Below are 23,728 nucleotides of genomic sequence, written 5' to 3' on the forward strand. Positions count from 1 at the left end.
AAATGATCCCCTCTATCCCTGAGATGAACAGAGTAGACAGCATGGTGAGAGGGTTAGATTGGGTGGGTGGTAACCGCTTCAGCTGCCCTAGTAAAATTGAACAGAGCTTATCAAGTAGGTTCTTCATTCTACTCCAGAGCATGGTTACTCCATTTCCTTACTAACCCTGCAATGAACTCACTGTGTAGCAGTTTAAAAATATCTGAATTTATACCTAAAAAATACCTCGTTAAGAAATGACATACAAAAAAATGAGCATTTTCAGGCAAGAGAGACCATTGTAAGAAAAGCAAACTTTGTTTGTTTGTTCTTTCCAAAGAAAGTTAAACCTTCCTTGTGCAAACTGAAGGGTGAAGTGATAGGAGTGCTGTGTTGGAGAACCATATGCTATGTGGTTCCTCTTAGAGCATGAGGGAGGCCAGGTCAGATTTGACTTTCCAGAACACAGTGATCACATGGGATACTCTACAAATAACAGTGTATGTTCTCTCTGGTGTCTCCATCATGAACTAGTCCTAATCCTGAAAATCTTTATAGATGTCACACTCTGCTAAAAGAGCTTATAAAAATAATGAATAAATATCTTACTTTTTTAAGATTGGCAGGCCATTTTTCTCCCAGCGGAAAGAAGCACCAATAAACCCAACAGCATGATCTGTTGTAGTAAAGAAAAAAGAGCACAGTTGCTAATCTATCCCCTCAGTTGAGGTTCTTAATGATCACCCATTTAAACTAATGACCAATTAAAAATGAGTAACTGCAGCTTACTTCCACTGTAGCTTGTATTAACATCCTCAGGGTTAAGATCCTCAGCACACAGAAAATCCTCTAAACGTCTCAGAGAAACCTTGGTCTGCAAGATGAACATACAGCATACCTGTGCTACCTAAATTCTTAAATAATACTTAAAACAACAACAACAACGAAACCCTCTAGACAGTATGAAAAGACATACTCCTTGTCTTAATTAAAGGTAGACAAAAATTGGTGTTCAGGGTAAATAAAGCCATAAGCAAGTGTTCACCTCCCTCTCCCCCAGGATCTACACTGCTAGGTAACTATAACATTCTTTTTTCTTTTTTCTTTAATTCTTTCCTCTTTTTTCTCTAATTCTTTCAGCAGTGACTAGTGAAATACAGAAATGCAGAGGCCATGCTGGGGCTCCCCTACTTGGTACCAAGGGCTCCAACATATAACAATGTTTGAGTTATTTAAAAAGGTGCGGCCCAAACTGGTCCCACTTTTCTCTTCACTGGAACTGTGAAGCGGAGAAATTGAGAGTAAAAGCAGAAGATGATTTTAGCTCACTCAAGGAAGAAAAGCCAGAAACGGAAAGCTCAGCTGCAATCAAGTATTCCACCCCATTATCATTCCAGTCAAAAAACTGTGAGGCATTCCAGTTAAAAAACTGTGAGGCATCCTTTAAAAAGCCTTCGTGCTTCCCCTTCTGTAAATATACTGTGCAGCTTCATCTTAGCAAAGTGTAACTTCAAATAACTTAATGACTTAATCATTCCTAGATATAGATGAAACACCACAGAAGAACAAGAAGACAGAACAAACATCGGCCTTTTACTGTCCTTAGTCAAAATATGCTTACCTGGACCACAGCAGAGATCACAGATGGTAAATCAAACAAAGGCAGTCGCAAAATGTTAAATAAAGTAATAGATGTAAAAACTTTAGTTGCTGTTAAAACATTGTCTTTATCCAGATAAAAGAAGACTCCAAATGTAGCCAATGAGACCTTTTAAAATCAAAAAATGAAAAGAAGTAAAATCACATTATAAATAAAATCTATTATTTTTTTTTTTGCATTTCAAAGACGTGGAATTCCATTTCTGTTCACATATAAACAGGGACTTCTCTGCATTTGCTGCACTTGGGAATTATTTCATGGCTGCAATGTTGAGTGCAGAAATACTTGGCTACTGTGGCTGACCCAACTGGACGTGCATGAAACTATGAAATAACTTTCCTATCTCAGGAATTGATTTCTTCATTTTGAAAACACTTAGACATGACATTTCGTGCTGACATTTCAGCAAATTCACATTTTTTTCTTTTTGCTGTCTCTATGATATTGGTCATAAAGTAAAATTGTTTACTGCAGATATCTTTATTTTTACCACCTGGATTTTTTTTTTCCAAAAATGTAATGTATAGTCATCAGAGAATAAGATGGGCTCCTACACAGCAGATACTCGAGCCTTCAGAATTACCCAGAAAAGCTTAAAGTTAAGAACCTGTCCTATGGGGTCTCATGTGCCATTTCTTGAGTTTGGGAGGAGTTTTGAACTAAAACAGGAGTCCTAAACTAGGAGTCATAAGGAAGTCCTAAATAATAAGTTGATTATTTCACTGGACTTAATTTTAACTTTGTGATTTTTTCTCACCCACTGCTTCAAGTATTTCAGTTATCAAGGTTACAAACTGGATGGCCTTAATGCTCTCTCTCACTATTCCTAAGGAATATTCATCCTCACTAATCACATATTGTGAGTTAAGCATCAGAATATTCCAGTCTGTGTAACTACAGTTAAGAGTGGTCATTTATCCCTAATGAAAATTTCAGTTTGATCCATTTACTTTCCAATGAAGTTTAACAGAGAGATTTAAAGATCCAAAGACATGAACAGCTTCCTGATACAATTCCACCGAAACAAAGCTGGGATGAATTCAGCTTATGGTTGTCTTTTTGTTGTTTTTGTTGTTGTTGTGTTTTTTGTTTGCTTTTTTTTTTCTTTTCCATTTATTTAGAGGTTCAGTATTTGAGAAGGGTTTGCTAAAAATTTCAGATTGAAAATACACTCCCTTAAAACAGAAGGAGTATAAAGAAGATAGTTATTTCTATGCAACAGAAATAGTACAATTAAAACAGTGAAATGAGATTCAGGAGACATAGATTTGATTTTCCACTTTCTAACAGAAGTCTCTAAAAGCTTACTCAATCCATAACCTCTTTGTCTTGTCCCTCTCCAGTCATATAATTAACATTAGAACCTGTGACTTCAGATATATTGCTTTAATAATCTTTCTAAGATACTGTGAGGCAATGTTTGTGAGCAAACATTGTGAGATACTAAAGCAACTGGAAATACAAGAGAAAGTCTTGCATGAATTAATATTTTTATGAAACGAACCATGAAAGGAATACATGTCAATGTTAGCATGGAGTAAGTCGTCAGATAGCCAGATGACTTCAGAACACCCACTTCACGTTCTCTAATGTTCGTGACCTTCCTTTGATATGCAGGTTCCCATGCATGAAGTTTGAGGATCTAGACAAATCAAACAAAAAGAAGTATTTGAATAAAAGAAAAAAAATAGCGATCATGCTTCACAAAATAAGCTTAAGCTCCAAATGTCATTTTCAAATATACAGCAACACCAAACTATAAAAACTTTAATGTTTTACAAATCAAAGTATGAGCTAAGGTAGCTGAAACTTAGCTTATTCTTATGGAAGACATCCTCTAGTCCCCCTTAATTCTACAAATTTCAACATATTCCTATGCATCATAAATGATGAGTTAGTTTATTTCAGAGTTGTATAAATAACAAATAAAACTAGTCAACTTTTAAAAGTGTTTTCTTTATATACCAAAATTTTAGTCTGCTAAAGGTTTTCAGACATCTACTAGCACATTTTACATTCTAATAAAAATGTAGTAGTCAAATTAATGCATCACAGATAAAGTTTTTCAAATAACATTAAACCATTAAATATATTTCAAAAAAACTTTAAGTACATTATGTTAAAATGTCCTCTTTTTAAGCTTCTATCAATATTGGCTGAAAGATTACTCACAGAACCCTAGTTTTTTAAATAACTTTTTTTCAGTCCTCACAAGTTAACAAAACCAGACCAAAACAAAAACCACACCTCATTAGTTGTGGCATTACCTTTATTCCATGTAACATTTCACTTAGTAGCTTGACTCGTTGATCTGAATATCTCATTTGACTCTTCTGGTTGAAAGACAGCAACATTTTCATTTTTCAGTGATAAAAAAGAAAATATGCAGTATATTTGGGCAATAATTATCTTTTACACTACTTTTGCCTTGCTGAAAAACACACTAGCACTGCAATTATATCATTTTCAGCTATATACGTAAGTCATATAATCCATTACTTAAAATAAGGATTATTAAATACATTATAACATTTTCCCCCTAAAATATATATTAAGGAGGACATTTCAATTCTTTTTTTTATTTTTTTTTATTTTTTTTAATCTCTTCTCTACTACCATTATTTCCTTCATATTGAATAAAAATCATAGAGCCATAGAATGGTTTGGGTTGGAAGAGACCTCAAAGATCACCTAGTTCTATACCCCCCCCCTTCTATTGGCAGGGTCACCTCCCACCAGACCAGGTTGCCCAAAGCCCCATCCACCCTGTCCTTGAACACCACCAGGGATGGGGCATCCACAGCTTCTCTGGGCAGCCTGTTCCAGTACCTCACCACCTTAATCATACATAATTTCTTCCTAATATCAAATCTAACTTACCCTCTTTTAGTTTAAAGCCGTCCTTTCCTTGTCCTATCTCCTATCTCATGTCCTAGGCCTCCCTGTCCTATCACTACACTTCCTTATAAAGACACTCCCTAGCTTTCCTGTAGGTCCCTTAGGTACTGGAACGACCTAACAAGCTTCCAGTTCTCAGGGTGTTCAGGAAAACCCTTCAGTACTTCTTTTCTCTCTCATATCTTAGTAGGAATCTAAGAGCATATGTACCTGCTGCATCTGCAAAAGAGGTGAGGGCTTTTCTTACTGTGATGCCTCTATACTATCACAGCCTTACAAAAAAAATCTATGGATCTGTGAAGAATCTTCACTGCATGCTGCACTACCACAGGCAAAATAAGTCAGACAGGTATTTGCCTTTGATAGCAATGCAAACCTTAGGACTGTAGTGTTTGTTCCAGCAGACCTCGTGAAATTGTCAGTTATAGTAATAAGCAATGCAGTGCAAGAGAATCGTAGCATCAGAGAAGCAGGAAAGAAGCAGGAACACATGTAGTACCTCTGTGGGAATTCTCATAAACATAACATATTCTCCTGAGGTTGAGAGAGCTGCTTAGTCTGAATAATAGAAGTGGAAGAGGGCCATAATCCTGAAAAATCCCTTATTTAATAGAATTAACTCGTGTAATATGCAAAAACGTAACTGCTTCTAAACTGAGTCATGTAGTAATTTTTACTAATACAAATGTATTGTTTCAGTACAATGAAAATTTAGGTATGCAATCTAAATAGTAGCTTAGCTATGAAACATACTGCTTTCTTACTAAAGTTATGCTCCCCCACTTTCCCCCCTAGTGGAAAGAAGCTACAACTCGGGTTGTTTATTGTTTTGGTTTTAATTTTGATGTACCAATATAATTCCTATACCTGCATAATTTTAACCCTTCCTCCCCCCTTCATTTCTGCATTATGACAATTAAACCTCTCCTTACCATGCCTATTTAAATGTCTCACCTTCAGACTTTTTACTTTGGCTGCAATAAGTGCGTTTATAGGTATAACCAAAAGAAGCACCGCTACACCTGCTAGAGCAGAGGGGCCGAGTTCTTTCCAAAGAAAGAAAACAGCCATGATGATCTGAAAAGGTGCTGACCACAACAGGTTGATGTTTACAGTTAGCTCCATGAGTTGCTGAACATCTGCTGACATCAGGTTCACAATTTCCCCAGTTGTATAGTTTCGTCGTGAGGAATTTGCTAAAGTTAAGGCCTGCAACCGGAAAACAGAGAGGGTAAAAGTTGCAAAAATCAACAATTTTGATGGGTTTAACGTCCCAGGAAAAGCTAAAAGAAGGGACAATAGTAAAGCAAAGCCGAGCTCAGTGAAACAAACTTGCAACTCCTCACAGTAAATAAAGATGACACCATAGCACAAAGAGAGCTCAGAAAGGCTCAGCTTTGGGCTAGCTTACTTCCCAGTGCAGGAAGCAAGAACGGCAGGCTTCACAGCAAGCGCACGTATAATACGAGTGTGGCAGGCTGGCACCACATGTCCAAGTGTCTGGGGACTGATAGTTACCCAGAGAGGTCACACACATACATGCTCTCTCACAGTGACTCACATTTTTCCACTGTAGCACTTAGAATTCCTGCACAGAACTAGACAGTGCTGCAGCAACTCACTCCACCATCCATTCCACGTGCAAAGCACAACCTGATCTGATATTCACTGACTCTATTCAGACAGAGGACCAAGCTATCTCTGTGACCTGTAGCTGTGGAAACTTGCCAGATGACATACCCACTCTAGTTGCAGCCTCACACTATATTCCCCTGTTCATGACTTGATGTATTGACACACCTTCATACATGACATGAGAGAAAGAATTCCTCTGTTTCTCTGAGTTGCAGCCGACAAGTGAAATACTGTGTAGTGGTTCAGAAAATACCTGAAAAGGCTATGCCGAAAGGTTTATTTGAATATCTTAAGGAAAAAAAGATTGTATTTTAAATTGGCAACAGAGACTAATTTACTTCAGATTGAGATTACGTCTTGTCTTCCTTAACGTTTGTTTCATTGTCAAATACTGCAGTAAAAATACCAAAGTGTTGTGTTTGTAACAGAGTGAATTAAAGGCGCAGCACTGAGAAACCAGCTTCATCTCATATGCTATACAGTGACAGTATGGTAAACATTGTAATGTTTTGTAGGTCACACACAGATACTTTCAATATTACGTTACGAGCACCTGCCTCTCTCACAGTTAGTAATAATCTCAACTTTAATAAGAAATATTGCGGGTAATATAAGTTATACATAGATTTACACAGCAGTTAACCTACTGCACATTCAAATCAACTCAAAATCAGTTTCACTTAAATCAAGGAGAAAAATTTCAACCTCCAGAGGAGACAAAGTGGCAAACTTTAGTTTGTTATATTCACTACTACTATGCAGTAAAAGTTGTGATTGCATACATCCTTGCTTTTTCTCTGTAATTCCAGCCTGAAATATTTTCCTATGTCATTTAGTAAATTTGGGGAAATTATCCCATAATCTTAGAATCATTTGGGTTGAAGAGGACCCATGAGAATTATCAAGTCCAACCTGCCCATGGCAGGGACGTCTTTCTCTAGATCCAGTTGCTCAAAGCCCCATCCAACCCAATGTTGAACACTTCCAGTGACGGCTCATACACAAATTCCTTGGACAACCTATTCCAGTGTCTCACCACCCTCACTGTGAAAGATTTCTTCCTTATATCCAAACTAAATCTAATAAAAATAGGAAGAGCTCAGTTTATAACAGGTTGCTTAAAAAAAATTTAACTGTGTGATTGGAGCATTCGAAGATAACACTGTTGAAATTACAAATTATTACACAGAAACAATCATCAGAATATAAAGGCAATCTGTAAGCCTGTCACCAGTTTATAGTTTCTTGGGTTTTTATCATGCTGAGAAGCTTATTTTAAACTTTTGTTTTGAAAGAAAAGCAGAATGCGTTATTACCTTTTTGTATATCAGGCCAACAACGGCAGTCTTGATTTTGACTGCAGTAAGCATATTGTTACGCTGGTATAGCTGATGTAGGAGAGTTTGAGAGAGAGCTACAAAAAAGAAGGCAATAACGTAGCCATATCCACTTCCATATGAACTAGGGTGATTTTCACTTAGAGTTATCATTGATCTGAAAATGAAGCAAAATAAAATTTTAGATTCTGTGCACACAGTCAACATCTGACAATAGAAAGTTCACTAAACTGACATACTGGCAACTTGCTTAATTAAATCCATTTTTCATCCAGGTATGGTCCAATGTCATGAAGACAAACCACGTTAAAAATAGTGTTTTACTATATGTTAGCCTAGAAAAAACTATCAAACACTATTCTAAAAATTAATTGGCTAATGCTGACTTCACTAACAATGCAGTACAAATAAATGGCACAAAAGAAAAAAAGAGCATTTTAATTAGATGTAGTCACAAAGGCTGCAACTACCAACTACAAAAGTGAGAAAGAAAATCTGAAGGAAAATTAATTCTTATGTTGGCGTTAGAAAAAGTTTATCTTAAATAACCAGCAACTGTGATATCTTCAAACAGATCTTCAAACAGGTTTGAAGTCAACAGTTTTGTTCAGCATCCCAGAATACAATAGAATTTCACTGACGCAGGGTATGGAGCTTAACAATAATTCTGTTCATTATTACTTTTCTTTATAAAAGCACACAATACATTCTTTGTACTTTTGTGTTAAGCACAATATCCATCCACCTTATGGTATTGATAACATTATAAGAGAGTTACCACAGTTTTCCCGGAAATGTTGGAACTGTAGACATTGTTGCACATTTAAATTTTTTGTTAAAAGTAGAGACACAAAAATATTAACAAAAAGCTGGAAAGTTAAACATCTCGGCACTTCACTTTTTTTTTTTTTTTTTACATTTGGTTTTATGTTTAAGTATATTCAATACTTAATTAAATATTGTGGAAATGAGTTTCTATTGCTTTTATCTCAGTCTGTCAGCCAAGAAACTCCTGATCACTTTGAGTTTTCCTTCATTAGATCATTTACAGATAATCACTGAAAAAATATATATATAAATCCACAAAAAACACCTAAACCACCCCATCTTTACACATCTAAGCCATTGCTTAGTTTGGTTTTGATACTGGTAACCCTTTATTATTATTAATCATCTTTAAACATGAGGTAAAACAGAATAAAAACTTACTTCATTATTTGTGAACTCATGAAAGGCAGAATGTCAGCTGCAACTTTTAGAAATGCAACTTTAATCAATAAAAATTTAAATGTTTGCCATAGTGGCAAAATCAAAGATTGTTTATGGAAACTTGATGTCTTTCTTTTGCATAGCATTCTTTTGATGTAAGAAGCCTGCAAGATTACAAAAATATGTAGATAATTAACAAAGAAAATTATTTCTCCCCTCTACCCCACCTACAAATATACCATGTAACATTGAAGTATCTATTTAAAGTCATTTTTGTACTTGTGTTCTGAAGAAGCACATTTCAGACAGTCAGGTCAGTAGAAAAACTTTGCGGTAAGAAATGACCTGTGGTTTTATTTAGTCTGGCTAGAAATCTTTTAGGAAAGGATAAATATTGTTTCTAGGGTTGCCTAGAAACCCTACAAAATCAGAAAATAATTTAATCCTCAAATGATTGTCACAGGTCAAAAAACTTGCATCAGAAAGCCAGAGGAAAGCTTGAACAAAAATTGAAACGAACTTTCATTTATAGCAGACTTTTAAGAACTTTATGTCTAAGGTTGAAAAAAAAAGGTGTTAGCTGTTCTTAATTATCACTACCGTCAATCCTGCAGTAGACTTTTGGATTTCTTTCCTCCATTGCTTTTCAAAGTTAGGACACACGCTGTATGGTGAATCACTTTCATTCAGCTCAAACAGGTCATCCCTCTCCAATGGTTTTTTATAGCCTATAGATATTACTCTGAAAAACAAACAAACAATGAATTTAGAGAGCATGAAATACAGCAAACAAAACAAACAGAAATACGAACTCAAAAAGTTAAGGATATCATTTTGGGTATATAAATAAACTCCACATTCAAAATAATTTATGTAATCTTATAAAGGCTACAGCCTAATACTGGAACATACTTATAGTCACTTCAAGTATATTGAAATTTACCTGAAGTAAGAAGGGCCCAAACAGACTGTCACATCAGAACAGCAAATTCTGGGTAAACTTTGTACTTCAAAGTCTGTCTACATTGCTGATCCCACATTTCTCCACAGGAAAATACCGTATTTCACAAACAAACCTGTGTAGCACCATTACAGTTACTATTATAATTGGGAAATAAATCTTATTTATTTATTTTTTAATTCTCAGATTGCATTATGTTGTGACTCACTTCTAACCACAGTAACAACCTTAAACTACTGGGGTTCAGCACAAGTATGATGGAAGTTTCCTTACTGCAGATCTTTATATATTAAAATTTTGTTTCACCAAAGTGCTGTTACTCACTTAATTGTTAGAAAGATATGAAATCAGTCGTAAAAGTGGCAAAATAGGGCTGATGAACAAGCTACAAGAATTCCATTTCAAAGAATAACAGCTGATCTGTATCTTTTGACGGGCAGGACAGATTTCAGAGAACTTGCCATCCCATTTCTGAGATGGAAAAAATGCAGCAGGACTAATGTGGACAATCTTACTCACCTTAAAGAAAGCCCCAAACATCTAGGAAGCAGCAAGAGACACATGCATGGACACGGGAGTGTTTCCTGTCAGTGGCAGCTGTAATGCTTTTAGGGTGGTGGGGATTTCCCTCCCTGAGGGCTGAAATGCAGATGCAGTGTCCATGTTCTCTAGAGTGTGCTTCCAGTGCAGTGCCAGTGCTGGGCTTCATGTTAATGTGTGTGCCATTGTGCTTAGCACAGGACACAGAGTAAGATTCAGAAACTTTTTGTTGGAAGTAACAAAATCCTAGTGGGGGTGGACCTCACTATCCATATGGGCTTCCTTTCTACTGAAGCTGTAACATTAAAGACAAAGCGAATTTGTCCTACACTTGATAAATTAAGGCAAAAACACAGCCTTGTACTATGAGCACCAGCTTTTGGGAAGATGAGGAAAGCAGACCAATTAATACTTGAGTTATGCAGACTGACATTGCCCATTCATCTCAATGCTAAAAAACACTGCTGCCTCCACCTATTTGGTAAACAGATTTACCAAATGCCCTTCTCAGTGCAATCTCCAGATTGCCTGAATTCTAAGGAAACATAATATGGCATTATGTGTTTAGTATATAACAATTAATTTGAGACTTCTTCATTTAGATTGCAAGCACTGAAGGTGAGTTTAACAATTTATTACTCCTGTTTGCTTCTGTTTGGGAAGAGGGACCATATCTAATATTTACAGTATTAGTTTAATTGCATTCCTTAACCTATTTCATAGTAAAGCAGGCTCTAACTGAGCAGAACTGAAATCTTAACACCCCAGCCCACTCCCTTCTTTTTGTTAAACATTGTGGAACTGTTTAAAAAACACAACGTTTTCTTAAAAAAAAAAAAAAAAAAAAAAAAAAGTCCCACGTTGGACATTTGGGTTAACACTGTGACATAACGAACAAATAAAAATCATATGAATGTACTGCACTCAGTGTACTGCATACTTCGGTATGGTATAGAAGGATTGGTGAAAACCACAGCTACTCTGAAAATGATGGTGTACTCTTGAACTCCAGCCCTGTTGAAGTTAACCAAATACTCTCAGTGCTTTAAACAATCTGATTGTTTTGTCTCAGCTTATTAAGTGCAGATACCATTTTCAGTTTTTGCTTAAAAATAGTAATATTGAATACAGCAAGCAGTAGTTATAATACTCCTAAAATATTTTTTCTCACTTAAAATGTTCATATAGGTCTGGCTTAAATGATTTGGGAAAAAAAAAAGAAGTTATATCTTGTGACTATTACTCATTCATAACACATGAGATTATTTGAAATACCATCCAAAATATTGACTGGAAGCTGCATGACTTGATACAGCTGAACTTTCAGTTCCTATTTTTGAGTGGAAAAATTCTTAAGAAGCAGGGGAACTTTACTGGTCTTCCTGAACAGGTGATCTACTGTAATGCTGTACGGCCTGACATAAACGAGGGAGGAAGACAAGTATGAAGTCAGCTACTTTGAAAATACCTTAAATATACCACTGAGTATTTGTTCCTGGAGATCTAGCAAATTGTTATGTCACTATAACAAGCACAAAGAAAACCTTACTTTATTTTTTGTCTATTGCCAAACTTTACAAAAAAGAAATAATAAATAAATAAATAAATATTAACAAGCTACTTATTAAATTCTTACCTGCTAAACCAGGAATATGTTAATTTACTGACGCAAAAAACATTTTCCTCGGGGCTGCATTTCTGTTAAAAAAAAAAAAAAGGAAAAAAGAAAAAAAAAGAATGTTGCTTGAAAGATTAAAGATTTTTTTTCCCTCTTAGTATTCCTTAATAATTCTTAGGAGCTACTTAATTCTGAGCTACAACACTGCTAATACTTAACATTTTTTTATTTTTTTTTTGGTTCCTGCTCCCATCAATACATTCTAACACAAGGCATGACAAATGAGAGATCTTCAGTTTCATGACTTAATAAATTTCACAACTCACTTGCAGTGAGAGTATAATTAACCATCACTTTAGCTTGATTTTGCACTGTTTACACACTCTCTAGAGTATTACACCAACAGTAAACCATGCCCAATATAAGCAAGTGTTCCTTAAATTTTGGGAGTTAAAATCTTGTTTTATTTTTCCCCTATTTGAAAACCTGGCTACTGGAAGTGATGAACTGCTAATATCTAAAGAAAAGCAACCTCCTTTCAGACACTAAGAATGAAGTACTTCTAAAGCGTACTGTACAGGTGAAGGTGGAGAGAAAAGTATGAGGATTATGTACTGCTGCCTGTTCATATCCTACTGGAGATAAGTGCAATACAGGAAAGCAAGTATGAACTGTCCCGAACTGCCTGAGGAATTTGTATCCACACCCAAGAAAGACTTTAGCACCCCCAGGGTGTAACTTCCGTCAGTCAGTAATTCAGCAACACCTTAAACTCATTTCTAACAGAAGATGCAGTTATAGTTCTTTTCGGTAGGTGGTGTGAAGAAACCACCTACCAAAAATGTATGCTGCCGGTGCTCTGAGATCCTATATTGAAAAAATGTGGTAAATACAATTTTTCTTGTACTTTCAGTGAAAAAGGACTGAATGATAATCCAGGAAACAAGTACGTAAGGAAAATGTACATGCTCCTTCTGTATCAAACGCATCTCCTTGTGCACCTACTTGCCATTCACTACCAGATGTAAACATTTGCCACAGATCATAGCAACTTCTGGATTTTATATCCGTGCAGCATTGCTTGTTTGAAATGCCGTCTCTTACTATTGAATAAGCCATGGGCACGAACATTTTCTGGTCAAATCCTGCTCCTATTTCTATCCCTGGCAAAGCTCCTACTTCCTTAAGAAAGATTAAAAAAAAAGAAAAAAAAAAGAAAGAACTATTGAGCAAATCCCCGGCCTAGAGATCCCGTATGAATTCGAAGGATACGCCCCAGGACGCCTGTTCTCCTGCAACACACGACAGTCCTTAATAACTGCGTGTTAACACGGGCCTGCGGGGACACCTGCATGAAACCCCGTCACGACTACGCCCCTCCGCCGCCTTCCTCACGACTCTCCCTCTCGCTGCCTCTCCCTTGTCCCACTGCGGCAGCTCCCCCGCGGCTGGGCTGGGCTGAACCGGCCCGGCATTGCCTCCCCGACCCGGCTGGGCCCGGCCTCCCTCCCCCCCCTCACCGCCCGGCCGCCCCCACCTTCTCGCCGCTCGGGCTCAGGCGCTCGTAACTGCCGGCCATGGCCGGGCCCCCCCGCACACACCGGGCGGGGACAAGGCGGGCGCTGCTGCCTCCGCCGCCTCCGCCCTGCTCGGGGCTGGGGGCCGGCGGGGTGCGGCTTGCTCGCTGGGCCCGGGGGCTCGCGGCAGGGCAGCCCCGTCAGCCCCGCTGCACGGCCGCAGAGCTGGTGGCGGCCTCTATCTTGTGCCGCAAGATACGGCGAGAGCGTAATCACAGAAACATAGAATATCCCGGGTTGGAAGGGACCCATAAGGATCATCGAGTCCAACTCTGCCACCACACCGGTCTACCCAAAAATTCAGACCATATGACTAAGAGCACGGTCCAAACGCTTCTTAAACTCTGACAGGCCTGGTGCCGTGACTACATCCCTGGGGAGCCTGCTCCAGTGTGTGACCACCCTCTCAGTGAAGAACCTCTTCCTGATGTCCAGCCTAAACCTCCCCTGCCTCAGCTTGACACCGTTCCCGCGGCTCCTATCACTGGTGATTAAGGAGAATAGATCGGCGCCTGCCCCTCCATTCCCCCTCATGAGGAAGCTGTAGACCGGGATGAAGTCTCCCCTCACCCTCCTCTTTTCCAGGCTGAACAGGCCAAGTGACCTCAGCCGCTCCTCCCCTCTAGTCCCTTCACCATCTTTGTTGCCCTCCTCTGGACACTCTTCAACAGTTTAATGTCCTTTTTGTACTGTGGTGCCCAGAACTGCACGCAGTACTCGAGGTGAGGCCGCACCAGCGCAGAGTAGAGCAGGACAATCACTTCCCTCGACCGACTAGCAATGCCGTGCTTGATGCATCCCAGGGTACGGCTGGCCCTCCTGGCTGCCAGGGCACACTGCTGGTGTTAGTAATAGAAGAAGAAATAATACAATATTGTTTAATATGTTACATTTGCGATTTACTGTTCCGAGGCTGCGCTTGGAAGATACAAAATATATGTGCAAGGGTAACATGAGAATGCACCAATTCATGATGAGGAGTAAGGAGGATTAAAAGAATGCTCAATTTGCAAGACATCTAGATAACTGGGGCTTCTTGGACCCTGGGAACTGGATCAAACCAACCTTGCGGTTTGGACTGAGACCAAGGGCTCAGAGAGCATGCGTGAGAAGGAAAGGTTAAAAAGTTCAACTCTGATGAAGACATCTTACTTCATCTCGACGACCACCCACACGACCACCAGAGAGTAGTACGCAAGCGCAGAAGGACTGATAAGATAATTAGCATACGAAGCGAGGCTAGGCGGAGTTAGGAAATGAATATGCATAGATGAGTTGTGAAACCTAATGCATATGTAATATCTTAGGAAATAAAAGAGAACTAAGAGAACAAATCAGACGAAGTTAGATTTGGGCAGGCATGCCCCTAACTTCCGGCGCCTAATAAAGCACCTTCATATAATCACTTTGTGGATTATGTGTTTTCATGAACGCTAACACTGGCTCATATTCAACTTGCTATCAACCAAAACCCCTAGATCCCTCTCTGCGGGGCTGCTCTCCAGCGTCTCGTCGCCCAGTCTGTATGTATAGCCCAGGTTGCCCCTTCCCAGGTGCAGGACCTGGCACTTGCTTTTGTTAAACTTCATGTGGTTGGTGATCGCCCAGCTCTCCAATCTGTCCAGATCTCTCTGCAAGGCCTTTCCACCCTCATCCGAGTCCACAACTCCTCCCAGTTTAGTATCATCAAATCAGCAAATTTACTCAAAACACCTTTTAGTCCTACATCCAAATCGTTTATTAAAACATTGAAAAGAACTGGCCCTAAAATGGAGCCCTGGGGGACCCCACTGGTGACTGGCCGCCAGCCTGATGTAACCCCATTTACCATAACCCTTTGAGCCTTACCCATCAGCCATTTGTATACCCATCGTATGATGCTTTTATCTAGCTGTATGCTGGACATTTTGTCCTGTAGGATTCTATGAGAAACTGTATCAAAAGCTTTACTGAAATCCAAAAAGATTACATTAACTGGCTTTCCTTGATCGATGGGATAGGTTATCTTATCATAAAAGGAAATCAAATTTGTTAGGCAGGACCTACCCAACGTGAACCCACGTTGGCTGTGACCTATGACTGCATTGTCCCCCAGCTGCGTCTCAGTAACTCCCAAGATAATCTTCTCCATAATTTTACCAGGCACTGACGTGAGACTGACAGGCCTGTAGTTACCAGTCTTCTTTCTTGCCCTTCTTGAAAATTGGTACATTTGCCAGCTCGATCTAGAAGATCCCTGGTCAGCCAAGCTGGCCTACTGCCCTGCCTGCTTGACTTCCCGTATTTTGGAATTGCCCAATCCTGTGCTTTTAGGAGGCAGTGCTTAAAGACCGACCAGCACTGATGGATGCCCATGACTTCAAATGCAGTTTCCATGGGGACCTTGCTAACTAGTTCCCTGAGCAGCCCAAAGTTTGAAAATATCAGCAATATCAGTAATGAAAATATCAGCAGTGCCTTAACTAAAGTGAGGTCCTGATGAAGTTAATGGATGTATGAGAAGAATTTATTTATGGCTAAAGTAATTGTAGCACATCCCTACAGGTCCAGCTTTTCTTCTTCAAATACACCAAAGAGTTTTCAGTGGTTATTGAAAGGTGCTAAAATCTACACCTCACTCAGGAAAAAAAGACTGGGAAGAAAAAGCCTAAGAAAAATACTTCTTTAAACAAATCATACTGGTATTTTATTAGCCCTATTCCTTTTACAGAGTATAATTGCACAGAACAGATGATCTTAGATACCTGTTCAAGGGCAAGTCTGGTAAGGACATGTCAGCATAGACTAAGCTTCTCTTTTATCTTGTCCAACTCTGGCCAGGGCATCTGTTTTCTCTTTTGTCTGATGAACTTCACTTCTAAATTAAGCTGATGTCAACATCTTCTTCTTCTAAGTGATCACATTTACATTTCTTTAACATGGACTTAAAGAAAACCAGTGGCAAGTTTTGCGATCAGTGACTTACTGGTATAACGTCAGCAATATATTTCAACATAAGTTAGATTACATCTACATAGCTTAGCCCTAGAGCTACTGGTGAGAGAAAAAAGATAAAGGGACAAGTGTTTTTTATGGAAGTGTGGAAGGGAAAAGCAAGCGATTGGGCAGGCTTAACAAGTTTCTTAATACATAAGGCATAAATCTTATTTAAGGCACAAACCTGTTATATAAGTTCCTTCCAGAGATTGTTGAATTGCTGCTAATTACATTTCAAGGGTGCCATATATGCATACATATTATAGCAATAGTCTCCTTAGCTCAAGAAGTAATCCCTTTAGGAAGTTAGAAGTGGCATCCTTGAGAAATTTAATTCATTAGCTGTGATTTAGAGTATTAGAAAAAATAGGAATGGTTGCAAGCTGTGTTTTCTTCCACCTCTTAAACTCATTTGGACTTGTAAAACTTATCAACTATAAACCAGTAAACTTGGATATTCTTTCTCAATACTGTTGTTGTGAGGATGAAAAGCATTCCTTTTGAGCAACCCAACATTATATCCAAGGAAAAAGGATTTTGGTTTTATTAAACTCAGTTTACTGTTTGGAGCCTACATCCAGTCTCAATAGAAGACTTTAAGCAATTAATAGCTGAAAATGAAGTGTTTTGCTTTCTCATAAAAGGATCATGAAAGCGTTTCACCTTTACTTGGTCTAATATAGAAAAATACCTCTCTGTCTGTAGGTTATTGATGGCAGCTGTGAATAATTAAAGTTGTGAAAAGATAGAAAATAGGTCACTATTTTGATTCACCATTGTATGAGAGTTTATTCTTCCTCCGCAAACAAGGTAGGAACTTTTCTTCTTAAGAGGCAGTATTAACTCAGTTGACTTTTATGGTACCAATTAGAACTGTAACGGAGATACTCTGTTAGGTTTTTTATCTATTTGTTACAATTAACAAATAGAGTCTCAAATAAGCAAATAAACCACTAGAGAATAAGATCATAGAAATATGCATATATATATATGTATATAGTTCTAGTCAGTACATATTGTGGCCATAAAGTACATACATTCAAGTATTGACACATTATGTAAGTCTTGTGGTTAGTGCAAATGCCCGTACTTTACCTCACATTTAATACTGTGGGGAAAAAAACACACCACAGTTCCAGTAAGTATACAAAGTGATCCTATTGGAACATAACAGCAGACCTAAATCAGAAAAGAGTAGAAGTTATAGGTGCTGATACTTCAGTGATGAGCACATCTCTAGTATGACACTTATTTCTAGCCTGCTCAGTTCTTCAACTGCTCCAGAAAGTTCTTACACCAGTCCCAAAAATAAATTCCATAAATCATGGAAATGATACATATGCTTTATGAGTGGCTGAAATTATATATTTTCATAAAGTTTCCACAGTAGTGAAATAATTGCCTTTCACAATTCTTAGAAAAAAACCAACAAAACTAACTACTTTTTTCCTTCAATAGGAAAAATTTAACTTTTTAAATGTTTCCCATAGCTTAAAGTACTTTCTTCTTTAATTTGGTTGAGATTAGATAAAGTATATCAGCATAATTTATGCATAATACATTTCAAAATTAATATGAATCTTGAGCATTCCTTTTTTTAATAAAGTGCAAGGATGAGAGAATTTCTCTTAAATAAAAATAGCAAATATAGTTAAAAAATTAACCCAGTTACACAGTATTAATGCCTCTTTTTCTTGGCTTTGCACTTCTTGTATTTTTGGTTACACTCTCTTTGTTTCATTTGGTCATCTTCAGTACTAGTGTCACTGTCACAGCTTTGCTGTTCTCTCTTTCTTTTAGAAGTGCTTTCATCCACCTGGTACACTTCACAATCACTTGAATGCGGCAAGGCCAATTCAAAGGAACTCTGTCCAGACTTAAAATTTGCAGCTTGATTCTGATAAGGAGGAACGGATAAATTTGAAGGCAGTGGCGGAGTCATCTGATAGTAAGGAAATAGTTGACTCACTGGGCTGTGAACTGTATACTGCTGTGCTAAAAAGTGGTTCATCTGGGGAAATGAATTGTTAATACTGTTAAGAGGAAGTTCTGAAAAGCTTAATTTCACATGCATTACAGTTTCTACAATGAAAATATTGACAGCAACTTACATATAGTAAATAAACACAAAATTTGAAAGCAAAACATTTATTTTATTAGCTCAACTAGTATAGTTGAAAAACAGACAATCTGATTTAAGATTAAACTGCCCATTAAGTCTTTGCTGAGTCTTTGTTAAGTCTTTGGTGACCAAACACAGCATTCCTTTATTTTCTTCATCTATGCATTTTATAAATATTTGTAACTACAATACCTATTGTTAATAAAAAGACACGCACATCTGATTTTTTCTTTTTTTTTTCTTTTAGTCTGGTTTGATTCAACTAATTTTGAAGTTACTGTTGAAACAAGTTCCAGCAAGGTATAGTGAATCCATAGATTAAAGCACTTGGAACACCACAATAAGTGCACAGCTTCTTGATACGTTCTCTGAAGTATCCCGAGAGTCTCTCATATAAAATACACAGTCCAAATACAGAAATAGAATTACAAAGGTCAGAAGAGGGCAAGCAGCTTTCTACTGACTGGTAGTAACCCGAAAAAGTATGGGAAGCATGTCTGAGTATGTTCTTGCGTGCAAAAGAGACTCCCGAGTAAGCCTGACACACTCACATAAAGGTGAGGTAGATGCATGAAGGCATACATTCATGCAGATTGCTTCCTGCTGAAGCTGCAACAAGCAATCATTGAAGACATGCTGTGATACTGTTTGTCTCTTCTAGCAAGTAGAAAATGGAATTAAGTTGGTGGTGCGTGCAGGTCTGCTGAGAGTTTGGTCTCTCAACATTTGTGTACTGCACTGTTACTGAGAAATGGGTTTGACAGTGAGCACAGTGGGGGCAATGGTACCCTCCAAAGCATCCAACCACAACGGAGGGGATGGGAAAGTTTGTGCAAGCACCACATCTTCTGAGGACTAAGCCCATGAAGTGGGGAGGCAGGCCACCACCAGAAAGATCTGTGTGGCAAGGAACAGAGACCCTCTCCATCTTCCTGATCAGATTGCAGCTATCAGGTATAATCTATCCAGAGTTCACCCCTTCTACGGTTACAACGGGCAGGGCCATTCCCTGGTCAGACTGGGTGGCACTTGGACTGTCCACAGTCTGTACCTCACGTTACATGCTGGATTTCTTCAGTCCTACCAACTCATACTCATCAGATTCAGAATTTCCATGATATGCTTCATGAGTAGGGCTTGGCCCATGGGTCTTGGCCCATCTGAAGAGATCAGTTCACTTGATTTGGGGAATATCTCAGATTAGGACAATAGACCCGTGCACCTGAGTCTGATAGACAGAAATGGAATATGATTCTCACTGCCTACTGCAATGAAAGAGAATTCAATGTGAGAACTGCAGAGGCATGAAAAGGTTCAGGCCAGAAACCCTTAAATTGCTGTTGCCCTAACTTAAACATTTCTCATAATGGCAGTGGTGGTTTGTTGGAGGAGTTTTAGTTCAGTTTTAGAACAGAACTACATTTCAAACTTCTGCTGGGCATATCTGAAATAAGTAGAAGAGCTAAGTGGCCACCAACTGAATTAGCCATTTATGAAAAACCTATTGCTTTCATGGTTGTAATTTTACTAGGTTATCTTGTCTCACCAAGGGGATTTGATTTGAAACATAGTACAGCAATGAGCTCCTTCTGTAGACTGACTTTTTAGCCTCCCTAAGCTAAACCTTTAAGACATTCCTGCAGTAAGAAAACAGTTTGGTTAGGTAGATCCCTTAAGTGAGAAACAGACCTAATAGTCAAATTAGCAGCCTAACCCAAATTTTGAGTCATTAAATAAGCACGCTTGTTTGCCAAAATGCAGAATACCGTCAGGTTCAAAAAAAAGTTCCCACATTTATAACTTTTAACACAAACTCACCATCTTTTGAAAGACTGAGTATTCCTGAGGTAAACTACTGTTCATTGGAAAAGGAGTAACAGGAAATGGCACATTTCCATAAGGTTCTTGATACCTAGGAAAAACAAGCAAATGTACAGAGACCAGACTTCCACCAAATACTGCCTAGTAGACTACTGAGATGTAATTCTTAGGCTATAATGAGTATATCCAATGCAGATATTAACATCTGGACTTACATGAAAGACTAATAAAACAAGGAAAACACATCCAAAGACTCAACAAGTAACCCTGACATACTGAAGCGCAGATTCAGAGTCCTGGATTTTACCATGGGAGTTCTGTCACACTTGTTTTTAACATTCCAAATTCATAATTTTTCAACATTGAAACTGGTGTGTCCAGAGTTCCATTATAACAGGTTTCTACCTGTGTGGTCATATGTGCGTGACAGTTGCTTGTATATACACACACACAAAACTACAGATATAAACTCAATGGGGTTTGAAACGATTATTTCTATTGCCAGATTTTCTTTTTCCCTAAGAACTACAAACACTGCCAGTACGAACACTATACTTAAATGTGCCTGTATCTTGCAAAACCAAATAGGATTGGACATTCAACTAACTGAACATCTGGCAAGCTGAACAACCAAACATTAACTAAAACCCGCTGTGAGTAAGGATGCAATTAAAGTGTGCAACTGCTCATTGTTCTACCACATCAACTCACTTTCTTAACAAGATTTCTTTTAATTATAATCATACAATTAATTTATAGATCTTTGTTACCTATATGAAGGTGAATATAAGTCAACATAGTTCTCGAAACCGTGTGTCGGGCTGTTTAGTTCTGATGAGTGTGAACTCCCTGTAAATAAGACAATACTGTAATGACTATTCAGTTATGACTATTTGATTCACAACTTAAAGACACAGAAAGAGTTCTGTGTTATCTGTAGTGCACCAGTATATCAAAGTTAGCATGTAATGGTGACGTGTCAATTTATGGCTGACAACCTACAGCATCAATTTACTGCTTGAAAATGTTTATCATTTATACTCAGTCACTTACAGAAGCACAAATCAGGATTGTTGAACTAATCACAAAGAAAATTGTTCTCATTGCTTCTGATTTTAGGAAGCTCAGCCACTTTACATACAACCAGCAACTGCTCTGTACAGCCTTCTAAGTAAAGAGCGACACAGTGCATAGCGGGAACACAACTCCTTAATGTCTGGGTTGCAAATACTGCCTAATCATTAACTTTCTAGAAGGTTTACTTTCATAAACATAAAATGAAGAATAAAACTTTGATTTGACTGTTTTTCTACCTACAATCTCTTCCACTTAAAACTAATAACTCTGTGTATAAAAGTCACCAAACAGCTTGAGTGTTGCTGCTCTTACTAAATGTAATGTGTCATGACAACTGTGGCCACACCAGAGTTGTTTCTGTATTCCATACAGCGTGGTCTTTGCTGGCTTGCAAGTTGTGTTGTTGTGAACCAACCCATTGTCTTTTCTTAGTAAACAAAAAATAAAACGGTGAATACTTTGCTATGCAAAAACCACAAAAAGATTTTGTTCCTTAAAAATAGACTGCAATAGATTCAGCTATAAATTGTCATCTTTCTGAAAGACTGCAGGATTAAAAAATAGTCATTTAGGAAAACAATTTAATTTTTACAAAGACTTATGTAATCATTGTGACCAGTACACCTACCAAACCGATACCGTACTTTAATTGGTCTTCCATACAAACGGATTCCATTCAGCAAAGCTATTGCGTAAGGCACGGATTCTTTATGCTTAAAGCAGACAAATCCAAAAGACTTCGGCTTTCCTTCTTTGTCCTTACAAATTGTCACTTTGGTTAATGGTCCAGCCTGAAAGAAATTTACATTATTTTCTCACAGAACTTAAGTATTTGAAAAAAAAAAAACAAAAACCTGTCATAATAATGTACATTTTGCCATAGTCAGAAACAGTGCAAGTTTCTTAGTATAAGGTTCTCTACTTAATTTTAAAAATCTCTCTGCATTCCCCATGCTCAAATTCTAAGCTTTCCCTATAAAACAAAAAATCATCTCTAAAAATATTAAAAAGAGAACGAGCCATCACTCCATCGATGCTGTTTAGTCTTTAATAATCCGATTTTTAGATTATTTTTAAAAAACAGTGATGACAGCCGCAAGGAACTTAGTAACTACTAAGTTACTGTATCTATAGCAAAGGTTACCTTATGCATGTACAGCTGCTAGTACAATTATTACAGAGCTTCTTTTGCGCAGCTAACACAACTGAACAAATTGATAATATCAGTTATGTAAAAGCTATGAAATCCAGTAATATATTTCTATTTTCCTTAAATTCCTAAAGCAGGAAGCACCAAAACTGTAGGAAAGCACACCTTAATAGAGACTAGTGTTTCTGAAACCACCACAAAACACAATTTTCTGTACTATGTAACCTTCATCACAAATGCATGGCAAGGAATCAAGAGACTCTACCATCTCATGGGAGATAGCATAGTGTTCCTGACCAAAAAAGAAACAAACCCCAAACCACACCCTTATGTGCCTCCTGTTTGGAGGCAGGAGTTGAAGTTGGATGATCCTAGGGGGTCCCTCCCAACTCAGGATATTCTGTATCTTCACTGAAAAGAAGTTTCATCTCTGCCTGCATAGTAATCCTTGCATAGTCCTTCTAAAAGAACCAAACTACAGCAGTGATATTGCATAAATACTGGTTCCACTTGCAAGGAAACTGTAATTTTCATAGTAAATACTAAATCTTCCCTATGCAAGGCTGAATGAGCATATCAGTCATGGAATTAACAATTTCTTATTAAAACAAACTGTAAGGCTGATTTAGCAGAGTGAAAACAAATGGCCAACAAGTCTCCTGCCACAGATCTGGAATGTTAAGGATGGCAACAACTTATCTTTAAGAGGATATAATATCCAGGTATGAAATGAGGTGTCTTAAAGTGACAAAAAATCCCATCAGATGCAGTGACAAAATTACCAAACGTTGTCTATGTTACTGTAGTAGATGGATAATTTATTGTTCTGAATAAAAAAAGCAGAACTGGCTTACACTACTACTAGTGATACGATGCGCACTTTCCAGTAAAAGTCACTCAGAAGTCATCTGCAGCTTTAGGCAAGCACAAGTTAATTTGTTATAACAGCTTCACAGCAATTAAGTGTGCATAAACAGTTCAACATTCATAATAAACACACGGCATATGCTCAGATGAAGAAAATAAGCCATAGAAAGTGATCTACTTTAATATTCTGCACTTTCAATGATTATTGTCAAACAACAAATCTGCAATTTTTCTGCTGTGAGCGTTTAGAGTGATGATTTGGAGCCATCTTCCTTATTATACCCTTTCTTATGTCAGACTG

At 37.9% G+C, this 23,728-nt stretch overlaps 1 protein-coding gene across 12 annotated transcripts in view; it reads right to left on the reverse strand.

Annotated features, from left to right (window-relative positions):
• The window catches only part of LOC310895701 (multidrug resistance-associated protein 1-like), a 50,277-nt gene that overhangs the window by 23,590 nt on the left and 2,959 nt on the right, over nt 1-23,728 (reverse strand). For 3 of the 12 annotated variants that reach the window (XM_083827305.1, XM_083827301.1, XM_083827310.1), the window contains 13 exons: nt 22,039-22,201; nt 21,104-21,182; nt 20,331-20,424; nt 11,856-11,917; nt 9,319-9,460; nt 8,719-8,882; nt 7,489-7,666; nt 5,492-5,746; nt 3,907-3,972; nt 3,144-3,281; nt 1,601-1,747; nt 769-853; nt 589-655 (listed from right to left, as the gene is read on the reverse strand). In XM_083827305.1, coding sequence (XP_083683431.1) covers nt 589-655; nt 769-853; nt 1,601-1,747; nt 3,144-3,281; nt 3,907-3,972; nt 5,492-5,746; nt 7,489-7,666; nt 8,719-8,882; nt 9,319-9,460; nt 11,856-11,917; nt 20,331-20,424; nt 21,104-21,182; nt 22,039-22,201 — 1,640 coding nt within the window. The other 9 variants (XM_083827311.1, XM_083827312.1, XM_083827308.1 and 6 more) reach the window with 9 other exon arrangements.

The sequence above is a fragment of the Anser anser genome (assembly GCF_964211835.1).
Source record: "Anser anser genome assembly, chromosome: 1".
Lineage (NCBI taxonomy): Eukaryota > Metazoa > Chordata > Aves > Anseriformes > Anatidae > Anser > Anser anser.